General features: G+C 45.8%; 1 protein-coding gene across 1 annotated transcript in view; it reads left to right on the top strand.

The window, feature by feature from the left end:
• Positions 1-15523, top strand: part of KALRN (kalirin, RhoGEF kinase) — a gene marked incomplete at its 5' end in the record, with an annotated part of 55684 nt that extends 40161 nt beyond the window's left edge. Inside the window, 9 exons of the mRNA XM_010193529.1 lie at positions 3813-3840; positions 4292-4463; positions 6381-6502; positions 7994-8125; positions 9282-9446; positions 10342-10420; positions 11600-11800; positions 12719-12857; positions 14978-15523. Of these exons, the coding sequence (XP_010191831.1) occupies positions 3813-3840; positions 4292-4463; positions 6381-6502; positions 7994-8125; positions 9282-9446; positions 10342-10420; positions 11600-11800; positions 12719-12857; positions 14978-15523 (1584 nt within the window). The remainder of the gene's footprint in view (positions 1-3812; positions 3841-4291; positions 4464-6380; positions 6503-7993; positions 8126-9281; positions 9447-10341; positions 10421-11599; positions 11801-12718; positions 12858-14977) is intronic.
• Positions 15524-16492: the final 969 nt, after the last annotated feature.

The raw sequence follows: 16492 nt of genomic DNA on the forward strand, positions 1-16492 counted from the left end.
CAAAGCAGTACAGAGCATTCCTTGAGGGAGCCATGTGCAGAAGCCAGGACTCCTGCATCACCCCCACAAACACCACCACTGCCCTTCAGCTCCTGTGGGAGCTCCCTGAGGTGAGCAGGGGGGTTAAAAAGGGAGGAAGCACACTGGAGAGGGCTCTCTTTCACCTCATTTTCTCTGAGGGAGAAGTCCCTTGGATTTGGAGCCCACGGTTGCAGCATGCTGGCCCCTGACCCTTGGCAGCTACAGGGAGTTGCATTTCCCTGCCCAAAATCCCCATTCCAGTGCATGGCACCTCACCCTGCTCACCAGCAGCCTGCCCCAGGCCCCTTGCTGGCAGGGATTTCTGCTCTTCAGAGCAACGCAGCCTGGCTTTTATCTCTCTGTAAAACCCTTGAGCAAAAGGAAGAGAATTGGAAAGAGTTACTTGCATGGATTTTGACAATTTTTCCAGCTTTTTGCATGCACCGTCATTTTCAAGAGGCTCTGGGAGGTGCTTGGCAAGCCCGTCCTCAAGGGAAACCAGCCCCGGGCACCAGCAGAAGGCCGACCGGACAAGTGGTACGTGAGCTCCCGTCCCCCGAGGGCAGTGGGGCCACACTCCAGAGCCCTTTTCTCTACTCACAAGGATTAAAAACCTATTTGGCAAATGAAGAAACCATCTCCAAAGGTCTTGCACTTCGTCCAGAAGGACTCTGTGCAGTTTGTCATCCCCTGCCATTCGTCCTTAGCCTGGAAAGCCATCCGACCTGCAGAGAGAGGCAGCACACCCCAGGGCCTGGGAGCGGATGCGCGAGCCAGCAGAGCTGGCTTCTGGTCACAGATGTGGCCGTGAACCCTTGCTTTCCTATTCCTGTGCTTCTCACTCTGTCATTTGACCCCCTCCCTGCCTCCTTCAAAGTAGACCAAATCCCATTCCCTAAGTAAATGATGTATCGAATCACTTCAGTAGCAGTTAAACACTGATCTTGCAAATAGGCTTTTGAGGTTTGGTTTTTTTTTTGTGTAAGTTTACAGCCCGCAAAAGCTGTGACATGACTCTGGAGGTGTTGTTAGGTAACATTTTATTAATTAGCAAACAAAGATTTAGCAAAGGAAACATAAATTTTACCCATAGACTCTTCCAATATTATTCAGCAGCAGTAATTTTCTTTCTGATATTCCAGTGGAGAGAAAAGAGGAAAAAAAAATTGGCAAGGCAATTATTATAAATGATTGTGCCTTGAAAGTCATTAGAAATGTAGCATTATTGATTTACAGATATATCCATTACATTCATCATTGTATCTGCGTCTTCTAATGAATCCTTCAGAGTTATAAAATTAATATAAAATGTCAGGAGCGTTACTTTCTCCTGATCTCTAATCCTGCAAGGATGGAAATCAGTGAATAATAAGAGAATTTAGTGTATGCTGCAGGGAAGGAAGGGGAGAGCTTTGAAGAATAGATGTGTATTCCTGTTAAGCCAAAAACTAGAGAAATGAAGATGTATGTGCAAATGAGCTGATGCCTGGGGTACTCAGCTGATAAGTAATGGTCTCACTCAGTGAAAAGTGGCGAGCAGTGGTTAGCCACAGAACAGCTTTTTCTTCCTCTGCTGTGTTGTGTGAGTGGTACAACTTAATCATGAAGATCCATCTCTCCTTTCCCACATGCACAGGTGGGAGAGAAGATGTTCTTCTTCATTCAGTGCCCTCTTGTGCCCTGATTTCTTCCTGCCTGCAGCATCCAGGGGGGCATATGTGGGTCCTGGACCCTGTGGAGCAGCAATCACTGCCTCTGAGCCCCTCAACCTCTTAAAGGCTCCCAGGCTGGCCAGCCAGAGGTCCATGTCCTGATGTCAGTGCCCAACTGCACCCTTCAGAGAGGGCTTTGTGCCTCCCAAGCGAAACCAGGGCCAGGAGGTGCAACCAGGAGGAGGAAAAGCCAATGTGGGACCCAAAGAGCCCAGCTGACTCCATCACCTACTCAGGCTCCTGCCTGCTGAGCCCAGCTGTGCCATCCTATGGTAGGGGTGGCACATTCTCCTGCCCCCTCCCCACCACAGAGGTGCCTCCCAATACAGCTTTAAAAATTAAGAAGCTCTAAATACAGTAGTAGTCCTCAAGGAGTCCTCTCCAGGGATGTAGGCAGAGGTTCGCTCCTCCCAGGATGCTGGGAATGAAACGTTTGAAATCTCAGCACTCTCGGGAGAATCTGCCAGTGCAAACCTTCATGCTTTTGCCCACCAGGTACAGACCTTTAGGGCTGACTGACTATGTGGTACGAACTGAATCCTGCTTTGCCCACAAGCAGCTGCCTACTCGTTTTTGGAGTGCAGTGTAAAGCAGTGGCACTGGCCAGCTGTTTCAGCCCATACCATGAACATTGTGTTCTCTGTAGATGTGTCCCAAAGGATCAAATTCTGCCTATTGCTAGGACAAAGGGTAGTCTCAGTCCTGATAGCAAGGAATATGTTGACATAAGATATGTTTCTATGGGGGGGGGGAAATGAACCTTTGTGAGTGGTGCATCCACCTTGTGCCTGGTTCATTTGACCTTTCTGGTGGTGATGGGGGAAAACAGAGGTTTCAGTGTTGGTATCAGAGGTTTGCCTCAGGCAGTGAAGAACGGCCATGAAACCAAAATTAACCTGAATATGCTTGAGTGCCTCCTTGAATGGCACTCAGAGCTTTTCACCTTGGAAAACTATTTATAAAGCCAAAATATACATAGAAATCGTGAAGATATATCTGTGTTGTTTTGAAGGGTTATTGCTTCTGCTTCAAAGCCTGGTTTCTGTGCCACTGCAAGAACTTCAATCAGCTTTGGCAGACCACGAATTAGGTCACTGCTTCATTGGCATCTTTCAAAATAGCTCTGAAATACATAGTAACAAAGATATTTAAGGCGAGATAAACTGCACTGGTGTTTATGGTGCTTGAAATCAAATTATTAGTTTGAATTTGGGTAACAAGGCCTTATGAGATTATTACAACAGTTAATAAGGCTAAAACCTTTATACCATTAATACACCACTATGTAGTTAGGGTTGATGCTGCGTGTGAGAACTTATTGATGCTGTCTTTGCTATTCCCACCGTTGCTTCCAGAGTTTACATGAGGCAATTGGCATATATAGGCCATGGTGAGACAGTAGCTTTTCAAGTCTTTTCTAACTTGGTCAATTAACTAGTCAGATAAAGTAACTCTCAGTTATCCAAACTTAGGTTCAACGTGGAAAGTCTAATAAAATGAATGAAACTTCACTCACTATGATAGACCAAGAGTTGTTGCTGGACTGATACTTGTCAGTAAGCGAAAAGAAGCCAGTATTTCTGTTTTAGTGCTTTACCTTTTTTTTCCTGAAGCTGAGCAGGAGTTAAAAGACGTCTCCCCAAAGCTGGTTAGTGGCCAGAGCACTGGTGAGATGCCCCAGGTGCATGGTGACTGCAGGGGCTGTGTGATGTGGGGCTGGGGCTGGGCACAGGGGAGCACAAACCACCTCCAGGAAGAAAAGAGTTAATGGCTTGAGCATTATCACCCAAGCAAAGAGAAAGCACGTCCACCGTCCTCAGCCTCAGTGTTGTGCCTGTTACCTGTGATGCTTTATCGGAGTTCAAGAAACCATAGCTTTCATTTACCCTCCCAGCTGTGCACGGGCTTGTTCAGTGGTCACTAGAGCTTGCTGCATCTGCCGGTTGTTAGAGGTTGCTTGTAGCCACTGGTCAGTGCTTCTGCGGTTCTGGCCAGGTTCACCATGGTACCCTGTGAAACCAGATGTCTCTTTGTCACTGTCCAGAAAAATAAATGCTTTTATTTCTTTGTATTTTTCAGATAATCAACCCAAATTTCATTCAAGAAGGTGAGTTAAGGACAGCTGTGCATGGAGGGGCAAGTCAGCAGCTGTGATTTACCCTGGTGCAATGGCGTGCTCTGCACCCACCAGCGTTTACAGCAAAGGCAGCTCTCTGCCGCTCAGTCCCCAGGGAAAGTGGTCCAGCTGCTGCTCAGCTCAGACAGCCCGAGGGCCACAGACGAGGTTGAACCTCCCAAACCTGCCTTCACAAAGTCTCACCCTCCTGCTAGAGTACAGGCCTGGGGGTTAGACAGTCCCCACTGCCTCCTCTGCTGAACTGTCCACAGCTGGCATTTAGTAAAAAGGGATTTTTGGTATCAGTCCCAGGACGCCAAGCTGTTTGGGACCCAGATCCCATAAATCATCCTATAATGTATTCTCTAGACTTCTATGGGGAACATCCTCACCTGTAGATTAAAAAAAGGTGTCATGTGTGTGTCCCCATCTCTTTTTCCAGTGGCTCCGGAGTTTCTTGTGCCATTAGTGGACATCACCTGCCTGCTTGGTGACACGGTGATGCTGCAGTGCAAAGTCTGTGGACGGCCCAAACCAACAATAACCTGGAAAGGACCAGATCAAAACATTATTGACAATGACAACAGCACGGCCACGTACACGGTGTCATCCTGGTAAGGTCCTCCCTTTAGATCCCAGCATAGCTTTTGAGCCAGCTGCAAGCCAGAAGAAACTAACATTTCCAACATATTAGTTTGGCTAATATTGCCTCTGCCTCGCTGGGGCTTCTCTGCTTGAGTTTGATGCCATGTTCACCTTTGGTAGGAATAGGAATCGAGCAGAGCAAACCCTCACCCATATCTCACTGGGAATTTTCTCATTTCATGGGCAAGGATGGTAACTCCTGCAGTTTTCCTGAGCCTTTTCATAGCTGTTCCTAAAAAAGCCTACATGTGCTCCTGGGAATGCTACATCTGGCTGTGCCTGACACAAAGATGCTTGTCATGATGTTCCCAGCCCAGCTAGAGGGGGAGGAAAACCATCTTTACCACAGATCTGAAAAGATCTGGAGTTGAATTCAGGTCAGGTAACAGCCCGCTGCTGGATGCTCATCTGCAGCTTATATAAGCCATTTGGGCCAAACTGCAGTGGAAATCTCCAGGAGGCAATCTTTCATGCGGAGTTTTCAGCACTTCTGGCACAGGCTGAGCTGAATCCAGGGAGTACAAAGTCACTGAAAGTGAAAAAATGAACACTAGGAGAGAAAGGATTTTACATGTTCAATAAAAAGGATTACATCTGATCAAGAGCTTCCTTCAGAGACCACTGGCTTGTGTGGCTGCCCCAGAGCACCCCAAATCGTCTTTTTAGCCATTACTCAGTTGATAGCTAGTGCCTTATCTTCAGGCTTCTGGCTAGTGTTGGGATGGGGAGATATTTTTGTAGAGGGTTCTGTTTTCCATCACAGTCTTTCAGCTGTGCATTGGCTTCCTGTGCACTATCAGCACTTGTATCGTCTTGTTACTCATATTTATTTTTCAGTGAGGACACTGCCTGCCATGGAGAAGCCCAGCAGATCAGTGGCTGTCTTTCTTACAAATCTTGATGGCATGAGTGTCTAGATGGCAGGGGGAGGGGACATTTTTGTCCTGTTTTAAACCAGCATAGTCAGACCAGCAAAAGCTGCAGCATCCAGGCAATTGTACCTGCAGCCATGTCCTTCTGCAGTTTCTGATAGCTTACGCATTCAAGAACTAGGCTACTTTTGCCATCAAGCAAATTTATTGTCTCTAAACTGGGTCTCCAGTATAGCTAAAGCAGTTACACAAGCAAAATCCTTTAATTCAGGCTAACTCCCTTAAATTGCATACTGAAAACTGGAATGTGCAAACCAAAGTGACTAGGTACAGACCTGCTATAAAGCCACTAGACACTGTAGAGCTGCTTATTTGCTCAGTTTGGCCCAAAGATTGAGTGTCTCTCATGAACTCGGCACTGACGTTCTTTATCCCTGGCTGTTGTGAGATGTCCAGCCTTCTGACCAGGGGCCTGGCAGCCTCATTACATCAACAGCACTTGCTCCAGGGGGCTGAAGCTTCCCAGAAGTGTCAGGCACCCTGTGCTGTGTGTGTCTGCCTTCTGCATCTGTGAGAAGCCCAAGTTGTCCGGCGTGTGTTGGACCTGACTGCAGAGGCACAGCAGCTCAGCATCTCCCATGACATGAAAGATGTGCCTGGGGAAACCTTTCCAGATGGGGTCTAAGCATCCAGCTCTGGACAGGCCCAGCAAAAACAGCTCCTGGACTCTGCTTGCTGCTTGAGTGATCCTTACCCATCTCCTCTGAGGCCACAGCAGACAAGTAGATTTGCCTGACAGGCAATTTGGAACATTCTGCTTGAAGGTTTCATTAACAGCCTAATGCTGACATATGGAGGGGTTGTACTTGGGTACCAGATTGCTGGGGCGCTGTGCCTTCAAATGAGTTAACAGGATTTGCATGCACGTGTGTTTATAATGAGGCAGGACAAGAACTGGTGTAAAAAGCATTAGTGAGTAAAGCAGTGTTTCATCTGGGTTTCCTGCATCCACAGTGACTCTGGAGAGCTCACCTTGAAGATCTGCAACCTGATGCCTCAGGACAGTGGCATTTACACCTGTGTGGCAACCAATGAGCACGGAACTGCATCAACCTCTGCCACCATCAAAGTTCAAGGTAGCACCTCTGACCTTAACACTGAGCATTTTTCCCTTGGTGGGGGCTGGGAGCACACAGGAAAAGGCAGCCAGACATGGAGCTGTGCCAGGTGAACTGAGACGTTAAAAATCATACAACCATTCCTCAGCCAAGACTCCCACTGATGGCTGAAGGCACCACAGGCTTTTTTGTGCTTGATTAAGTCATACGATGATAAGCATCACATCTGGGAAATGAAAATGCTTTGGCAGTGGTTCAGCTCCTGCATCCTGCTCACAGCACTGCTTCCCAGGGGCTCTGTAAGGTCAGCTAGTGGAAACTGAGCTCCCTCGGGCTGCTGAGCCCTGGGGGACGATGCCCCAGTTGCCCAAAGGGACAAGCCCCTGGGCTTTTGAGCCTGCCTGGAGCAGGGGCACCTGGGATCCAGTAACACTGATTTTCAGCCTCCCCTTCTCTGTGGGGGATGGAGGAGGAGAGAGTAAGGTTTGGGCTGGGTGAACTGCTCTGCAGGGACTCTACTTAGAAACATATCTCTGAGCCTGAATTCTCAGTGCTGTAATTAGTGACCCATCTAATTGTAATGAATATGAAATGATGAGTTGATGCTCATGACCTCCAACTCTGGGAAGGGATCTGTTAGCGTAACAGATGAGGGGCGCCTGCTGCATTGAAGGGAATGGCACAGAGACGAATGTCTAACTGGTGACTTAGAGGCCCAGGAGTGTCACAAGCATTTAGAAGTCGATTTGTTTGGTCTCACAAACTGCCCTAGAGACTTAATTTCCCCAATTTATCCAAGCAAGTTAGTGGCTGCACTAACTACTGGTGTGCTGAAGGGAGCCCTGAGCAAAACACAGAAGAATTACTGGTCATTTGTCAATCTGCTGCCAAACAGACCAAGCACTGTACACACAGAAGCACTCTGAATGACTTGCTCGTGTCATTTTTGGGCACTTCAAGGGTAACTGCCTCCCCACCTCCAGAACCTCACTTGCTGCTTGGTGAAGTACATGGGAATGTTTGTTTTCCTCAGTTCCATGGGTTTTGCATTGGGTCTTGAGCTGGAGCAAAAATTAGCAGCAGGAGGTGGCAGATGAAGAGGCTCTGCCTTTATAGCAGCTGAGCTCAGACAGATCCTCCACATTCAAAGGACAATTCTCCCAGCAGATTTTGCGGGGAGCTCCCTGGGGCATTGCAGTGCAGATGACCACCAGCTGTGAGCAAGAAGATATTCCCCCTGTGTTGTAGTACCACGAGGCTGCGTAGAGGCAGTGGGACTTGCAAGCAGCGTGGTTCTCTCCTAGAAGCAAGTATGGACCTATTAGACCCACAGTGGTAGGTGAGCAGGACCGTGACATTGCCTTTCCTCTGGTTGTGCCGGTAACCCAATGTAAACCAGAGCGTGCCCTCTGCCGTGTAGTGACCTAAACAACGTACCTGATACCTGATCTTCAGAATAAAGCACTATTGGCGTGACGCTGGACTTTGTGCTTGTTTTCTCTTCCCAAGGTGTCCCAGCTGCCCCAAATCGCCCTATTGCTCAGGAGAGAAGCTGCACCTCTGTGATCCTACGCTGGCTACCCCCATCCAGTACAGGCAACTGCACCATTTCAGGCTACACTGTGGAGTACAGAGAAGAAGGTAAGTAAGTGGTTTGAGCTGTGCTTGCTGGCTGAGAGAATGAGAACAAAGCATTTCTCCTTTATGGGACAGGTCTCAAAAGCATCCTTGCCACCACTGTGGTGCCACTAGTTGTTCTCACAGATCCCAAAGTCTAAGGCCAAACAAAGTGCTTCTACCATTCAGTCCAGCTTCTCATGTATTGGAGACTTTTCTGTTTCCTTCAGTCACTTATGGCAAGTAAAGTGTGTTAAGCTAAAACATATCCATCACTAAGGCATCCCTTCTTCATCGTGGTATCCATCCTTTCTGGTGGATGTTTCCTGGGAATGCAAAAACAAAGCAGTCTTGTTATTTATTTGCTCTAATAGAGCTGCAGATACCTGCATACTTTTCAAGCTCAGCTCTGAAATCCATTTGTTCTTAAATGAAACCATCCTTTTCCCCTGAAAAATTAAATAGATATTAAATGCACTCTTTTCCCAATATGCACAGGCCTGTGCCCTTGAAAAGGGCATGTGAGATTATTCACAACCTTTTTTGCATTCTTTCTTGGGCAGTAAACCTTGCCTTAGGTATGTGGCCTCTGGCTTTCCCCTTACCTGCAAAAAGCCCATACTAAGCCCCAGAAAACTGGTTCTCCTCCTGCATCTCCAGGTTTCACTGTAGCCAGCATGTCTTCTGAAAAAGACTTCATCTGCAAAAGCACTTTGATTGCACTGATGCCCTGTCTCAGCTGCACCTGGGACTCCCTTGTCCATATTTTTTTTTGCAGTATTTCTGCTACTGTTTCTCTCATAGCAGAGCTGTCATCAAATCACCCTCCATTCCTGTCTTATCACGTTGCCCTCAGACATCAGCTGTAGTATGCAGCCACAGCTAGACTGCTGGAGAGATGAACTTGTCCCTGGGCTGCGCTTTTTCCATCGCTATCAGTCAAGTGAGGGGCATTTCCTCCTTCCCTTATTTAGCCAGACTGGAAGGTGGCTGCAACACAAAATAGCTTTCTATAGTCTGGTTCTGGTTTAACAGAAATACATCAGTCTGCCGTAACGTTGCCTTTTACAAACTCCATGGATTTTAACTTCCTAGGTTACTGCATGAGTTGGACAGAGAAAGCCTCTGCTCTGTGTTCACATATTGAGTCTGTTTCCTCCTCTCCCTCTGCAAAATGCAGGCTCACAGGTCTGGCAGCAGTCGGTAGCCTCAACTTTGGACACGTACCTCGTCATTGAGGACCTGACCCCAGGCTGCCAGTATCAGTTTCGAGTGAGTGCCAGCAATCCCTGGGGGATCAGCTTGCCCAGCGACCCATCGGAATTTGTGAGGCTCCCGGAGTATGGTGAGTGGGCACAGCAAGAAGGGGCTGATGCATGCAAATGTCCACCTGCGCAGCCTGTATGGTGAGGTAGACTTGCGCTTTGATGGGTCCTGATAAAAACATTGATCCTGGAGCTGGTAAAAACACAAGAGAAAGCCTGGGAGATGTTCAGTTCTGGCCACTAGAAAGGCTTTTCGTGTCTGCTCCTCCAGCAGTGCTTACGTCCTCCCTCTGTCACAGAAGATATCCCAGTTTCCTAACATGTTGCTGCTTTCTATCCCAATACCATTTCTTGTCTTTATCTCTGGGCAACAGGCTCCGTGTCCTGCCTCGTCTCCCCCTTGCCTTGCCAGCAATGCCAGTAGCACCAAGGGAACGTTGCTTGCAACGTTCAGCTTGCAAAACATACCCCCTCAAGCAATGCAGCCAGCACAGGAAGGCTGTGATGGAGGCAAACCCCCAACGTGGTGCTGCAGGGATTCAGGGCAGAGCTGACCCATGGCAGTGCAGTGAGCAGAGCCCACATTTCCCCATGTTTTAGTAGCTCCAGTCCATAACTAGGTTTGTGACTGGCTTGGATAGCCTGTGCTAGATGAAACAAAAGCTCACAAGGCATAGCTTTGCCTCCCAGTTACACACAGACGTGCCCTTGGATTGTCTGTGTGGCCATTTTCAGCCTAAAATTGCAAAGACAGATTTGAATCCACCTTATCCGTACCTTCCTCTGGGGAGCCCTGGCTTTTAGTGATGCAACACATTGGAGCTGTGTCTGAGCAGTATGAAGCTGGACTCCTAGTGGTAATTGTTGCTCTTTTAAGAAATACAGGTCCCCATAATTTTAAAATACACAGTTTACAGTCTACACAAAATTGTCACTAACTCTACACTTTCTTGAATGTGCTTTGTTCTCCCAAAGACTCTGCTGCTGATGGTGCCACTATTTCGTGGAAGGAAAACTTCGACCTTGCTTATGCCGAGCTGCATGAGATTGGGAGGTAATATTAACCTTTCTTATCTCTGCAATAAAACGCCGAAACTATGGCTTGAAGCTTTTTCCTTGGAAGAAAATTTAGGGTGCTTTTTGTAGTTAACTTGAAAACCACTGCTTCTTTCAAAAAGCATTACACATTAAATACTGAATAAAATACAGACCAGTTAAAATACTGACTAAATTTTGTTTTTCAAGATCAGTTGTGATTTGAGGATTGCAGCCTGGCAAACGTGAACAATTAGGCAGCTGATTCTCTGACAGCCACTGATAGCTCTTCTCACTGGAGTCCCCACTGTCATCTTCAATTTGATATGAGCTTTTGAAGTCATGACAATTTACTGATTCTGGATAAGCTGAACCTGAAGGACTGAGTTTGCTGAAGCACTTAGGCATGTGACTGACTTAAATCACATGCCAAAGCTCTTTGCTGATTGGGACGGACAGTTAAACAGAAGCCTGAATAGGGGCTGCATACCTTGTCAGCCCATGGTGCTCTGGGCAGACATGAGATAATGGCATGCAAACAATTCAGGTTAACGCAGTTAGTTCTTCAGCTCAGACATCAGACACGAGAGTAAATCTGGGGCTGAACGGACAGGAGTCTGCCTGGTTCTGTAGAAAGAAGAGTGATGCATTAATAAGTAATTGAGTAGTTCCTCTTTCAGGAATGGTGCAAGGCACTAGTCTGTATGAATCTCCTAAATGCTTTTTCCATAGTTTCTTACTGTGTGCCTGAAACAGTAAGCCAAAACACTAGGTTAGTGATTATTTATCAAGGCTTTTCTTTCAGTTGTCTTGAGAAAGTTTGGGCTCTTTATTAGAGCAACTGGAAAAGGCAGACCCATGGTTTAAAACAAAAAAGAAAAAAAGAACCTGTAAAAGTGGCAGCAAATTGAACCCAGGGGAGATTGTTAGAGGGCATCAGTATGGTTGCACAAAGCAAAGTGACACCGTTTGCTCTCGGTGTTTGCTAATCCCCAAAGAATCTCAACACCCAGGGTAAGAGATGGAGGTTCTTTGTTGAAAAAGGTTATGAACAACTAGTTAAATATGATTCCCTGTGAAATATTAATGCACTGAATCAAATAACACTTTGAAAATCAGACTGTTATCACACTGAAAACCAGGCATGATTTATTCATGAGGCTCCTTCATTATTCCGTGTTTTTTTTTTTTATTTCAGGGGTCGATTCTCCATAGTAAAGAAATGTGTTCACAAAGCCACGCGGAAAGATGTTGCTGTAAAATTCATTAGTAAAAAAATGAAAAAGAAAGAGCAGGCAGCACATGAAGCAGCTTTGTTACAGCACTTACAGCATCCTCAGTACATCACTATCCACGATACCTATGAGTCTCCTACTTCTTACATCCTTGTTTTGGAACTGTAAGTACATGGAGTGTGAATTTCAGTGTCTGGGTAGGAATCACAGCCCTATTAAAGCCAAATTCACCCTGACATCAGCAGAGCGAAGATTTTGTCATCTGTTTTTTACTGACTGTGATGTCAAATGAAATAGCCATTTTCTGCTGGGCTTTGATTGCCTTTTCTTTACAGTAACTAAGATTCAGAGAGACAAATAAAACTTCTTTCTACTCTGGTGAAGCTTGAGTAATTGTGTCAGCAGTTAGTTTGTGCCATTGAACAGCATCAGCTTTATTTGAGCAGTTTTGTCTACTTTTTACATCAGCGTAAATGTGCTTCGGCCAGATTGAAGCCTACATCGTTCTAATACTTCTTAATGAAAAAAAGCTGCATAGTAACTCTGCTTGTCTCTATAAGGAAAACAGCAACCAAAATCCAAAATGCTTCTTTGTTACAGTATATCCAACAAAGTATATTTGGGCTATTTGCTTGTTTATTTATACAGATAAATAAAACTAGGTGGAAAACTTTTATTGGGTTACTTTTCCCACAGAACATATTACCAGCTGAAAATGTCAGCGATTTTTTTCTATATTACGCAACCAACTCTACAAATAAATAGATGAATCCAAGTAATTAAGAGGATCTGTTTTCAAAGGAATTGCCGCTGTCTATTGACTCCATCCTTAGGCAAATGAGTTTACTTTGACACTGTTGCTAAATTTCTCAAGGACCAGAGATAACAATTGAGGTTTAATCATTCTACCACTTGCATGGCCCGCAGTATCTTGAGATATCATTAAATACCCATCAGATCTTGCATTTTTGTTTTCTCCATTTTTAGGTCACAGAGTTTCCACTGCACTTTTGTTTTCAAATATTAACTGTTCCTGGAGATATCATGTGATCTTTAAAACACAGGGTTTGATTTGTTTGTAGGATGGATGACGGTCGTCTCTTAGATTATCTAATGAACCATGATGAACTTATGGAGGAAAAAGTCGCTTTCTATATAAGAGACACAATGGAAGCCTTGCAGTATCTTCACAATTGCAGAGTGGCTCACTTGGACATGAAGGTAAGAAGAAAGAGAGTGCTGTACTCTCCCTGGTACAGAGAGTTCCCAGCTGCACAGACAGGGAGGTCATGCAGCCTGAGCCCCAAACAGATGATCACTAAATGGAGAAGCACTGTATTTCAGACCTATTGACCAGAGAAAGGACTTACTGACCTGCAGTGCAAGGTCTTTTTTCTTCCTTCAGACAAGACATGCGTGCATTTCCTTGATTCACTGGTTTGTTCCCAAGGACTTTCCGAATTCCATGAAGAAAAAGGAGGATGTCTAAGAGTGAGATGTTATTATTAGCACCTAAGTAAAGGAGAATTTTAAGAGAAATCTACAGGGTATGGTTTGGGCTCACACCTGTACCTACTTGGCTACAAAGCTTCCTGAGCAGAAGTGGCTTGTGCCCAGGCAACTCAGGGCAGGCCAGGAGAAGTGCGTGTCTCCCTCCTATCTGCAGCAGTGCCCTGGAGAGCCCAAAGCAAGGGGAGGGGAGGGTGCAGGGACCAGGAGGTGGGGAGGGCTGGCAGAGGCAGAGGAAAGCAGGGTGCTGCATTGTGCTGCAGAGCCTGAGAGGGGAACTGGGTGGGAAGTACACCCAGGGAGAGGTTCAGAAGAAGAACAGAAGAAATTCAGGCATTCTTTAATGTCACGCTCAGTTAGATTAGCACAGCTCATACCTCCTTTTGTTGGCGCACATGGCAGGAGGCACTGCACTGTCCTGGATTCAGAACTGTACTGCTGTCCTCACCATCATCCCAGTTGTCTTGAATGATAGAGAATTAGCTATTGAAGTAATGATCAAGTGTTTTGAGTTTAGTGATTAGCAACATTGATTCAAGTTGCCAGGGGTATCAGATAAGCTATAATTTTTTTCAGACTTAAATGCCAATTAAAAATGGAGAATGAGAGATGAATTTAACTTTCTTGTATAGTGGACAGTCCAGGTCCAGGTCTCTTCTCATCTCTCCAACCCCCAGGCATGTCAGATGAAGTGATGCTTTCATTCTTCTGCTGCCTACTACCACTACAGAAAAAAAATATTCCTTTTGTTCAGTACCTTATGTGAGCATTAGTCCCAAAAGGCTAAATTATCCTGGTTTCTTTCAGTAAAATTGTTTATATTTTCTGCTGTATTTATAGGACTTGTCAAAAAGTAGGTATCACTTGGAGGTAAGAATCTGCACTGAATTTTCTATTTGATCATAAGATACTTCCCAGAAACAAGGTGGGAAGCCAATTTTCTGTGACCTATTTACAGTTCTCCTGAATGAGGGATGCTAAATAAAGCATTTTGTGTTGCTAAGTGGGAAGCAGGAGATGCATTGGTACTGACAGCAGACCTAGCCATGGACTGTCTTGTCCCAAGATCCCGCTCAAGAACGTGTTGATTTTGTCGATGCAGACTGCACAAGAGAAGAGGAATTGAAGATTTGAACAGTAGCATAGTGAACTTTGCTTTATACATATAGCTATGAGGCAACAGTAAAATATGCATGAGGATGAGGGACTGTAGGACAAAAAAAACTCAAAAAATTGAGTCTAGAGAGGGTGGAAGAAGTAAATTCAGAAACCATCTCAGAGCCAACAAAGGAAGCAAAATCCATGTTAAGTCCCCTGAGTGGAGTGTATAGGCAATGCTCAGCATCTCCCACAGAGAGAGAACTTAAATACTGAAAGAGCTGGTGAAACAGAGGGAAAACCAACTGGGATGAAATATAATTGCACTCCAGCTTGGAAGGTGTGATTGTGTCCTGGTGTTTATAAGGGAACGCTGGCAGCTCCATCCATGTCAAGTGACAGCAACAGTAACGGCACGCACCAGAGTTCCTCCCAGAATAGGGAGCACTGGGAGCAAAGTTGTATATTTACTTTGTGAAGAATATTTCTTCTACAAGATACTCACATTTATGTAGCCAGTTGTCATGTAAACAAATGGAATCTAAATAAACTGATCAGATACACAACTCTTATAAAAAGTTAAAAATCTGTCAGTGCTCTTAATCTGCAGAGATTAGTTACACCTAAAAAACAAAGCTAAATGGGGCTGATAGGGGCTTATCTAGAATGAAATCTACACATTTTATTTACAAAAATATAATATAATTAAGTTTTTGTTATTATCTTTTCTACAGCCAGAAAATCTTCTCATTGATTTAAGAATCCCAGTACCTCGTGTCAAGATCATTGATTTGGAAGATGCAGTTCAGATCACAGGTCATTACCACGTCCACCACCTCCTCGGAAACCCAGAATTCGCAGCTCCTGAAGTTATCCAAGGCCTCCCTGTCTCCCTGAGCACGGATATCTGGAGCATTGGGGTCCTCACCTATGTCATGCTAAGCGGTGTCTCTCCATTCTTGGATGAAAGCAAAGAGGAGACATGTATCAATGTGTGCAGAGTAGATTTCAGCTTCCCACCCGAATACTTCTCCGATGTTAGTCACGCCGCCAGGGATTTCATCAACGTTATCCTCCAGGAAGACTTCAGGAGAAGGCCAACGGCAGCCACTTGTTTACAGCATCCGTGGCTGCAACCGCACAACGGCAGCTATTCCAAGATCCCGCTGGATACCTCCCGCTTGGCCTCCTTCATCGAGCGCCGCAGGCACCAGTACGATGTGCACCCAGTCCCCAGCGTCAAGAGTTTCCTGATGAGCAGGCTGAACCCAGGCACGTAATACCTCCGTGCCTGGGGTCCTACACTGCTGGTCCTGAGGCACGGCGCAGGGAGCGAGGAGGCACAAAGCAGATCTGTCTGTACATAGTCCCGTATTCGGCGTTTGCATTTCATGTGGCTTCCCCAGCTGCAGGGTACAAATCATTGCAGTGGTGGCAGTACCTGCCCTGTTCCTCGGGACCAAAGTGAAGGGTTAACAGTGGTGGGTACCCGCTCCCTCCCCTTGGTCGGCTCCTCGTGGGACACGTGGTATTGTTGCATCCACTGCCAAAAAAGGACTGCGAGAAGCAAACACCAGCCGGAAACGAGAGCCAAAATTGCAGTTGCCTTAACCTTTGTGAGGCAGCCTTCTAAGAAATCCTCTTGATCTTGCTGAACTGATTTCATTTTGAGCAATTAGGAGTGGAGGTAGTGGGAGGAGTGAGACTAGGCTGACCTTAGCGTGTACTGCAGAACTGGACTGAAGTCAGTTTTTTCTGAAATCACCACAGGCGTGCTCCAGGTTAACAGATGGATTTTGCACGCCCCGTTTGCCCACCCTGCCATGGTTTCAGTGGGGACTTTGCCTGCATAGGACATGCAAGATCAGGCCCTCGTCACTGCTGGATCAGCCTCCATGGTGGCATGGCTTAGATGCACTCTCATTGCATGGTAGCACTCAGACCAAAATCCTCTCGTTAATCCCTGGGCTTTCTGCTGTGTCAAGTCACCGTGCAGTACCTTTTGGAGCTACGATTAAGGCAATTAATTATTTGGAGCATACAGCTGGCTTTGACTAAGCACAATGGGACTATGATGGGTTTTTTAAAAGCATTTTATACACACTGTACAGAAATCTTTTGCAAAACCTGTGCATTGAGAAAAGGCTGTGTCCAATTTTTGCAGTATCTGTAAACTAGATGATGATGATGAAGACAATTTTTTCTATCACAGGTTTTCAGTATACATATATTGTATCATATATATAAAT

The sequence above is a fragment of the Mesitornis unicolor genome, unplaced genomic scaffold, assembly GCF_000695765.1.
Source record: "Mesitornis unicolor isolate BGI_N332 unplaced genomic scaffold, ASM69576v1 scaffold23951, whole genome shotgun sequence".
Classification (NCBI taxonomy): Eukaryota; Metazoa; Chordata; class Aves; order Mesitornithiformes; family Mesitornithidae; genus Mesitornis; species Mesitornis unicolor.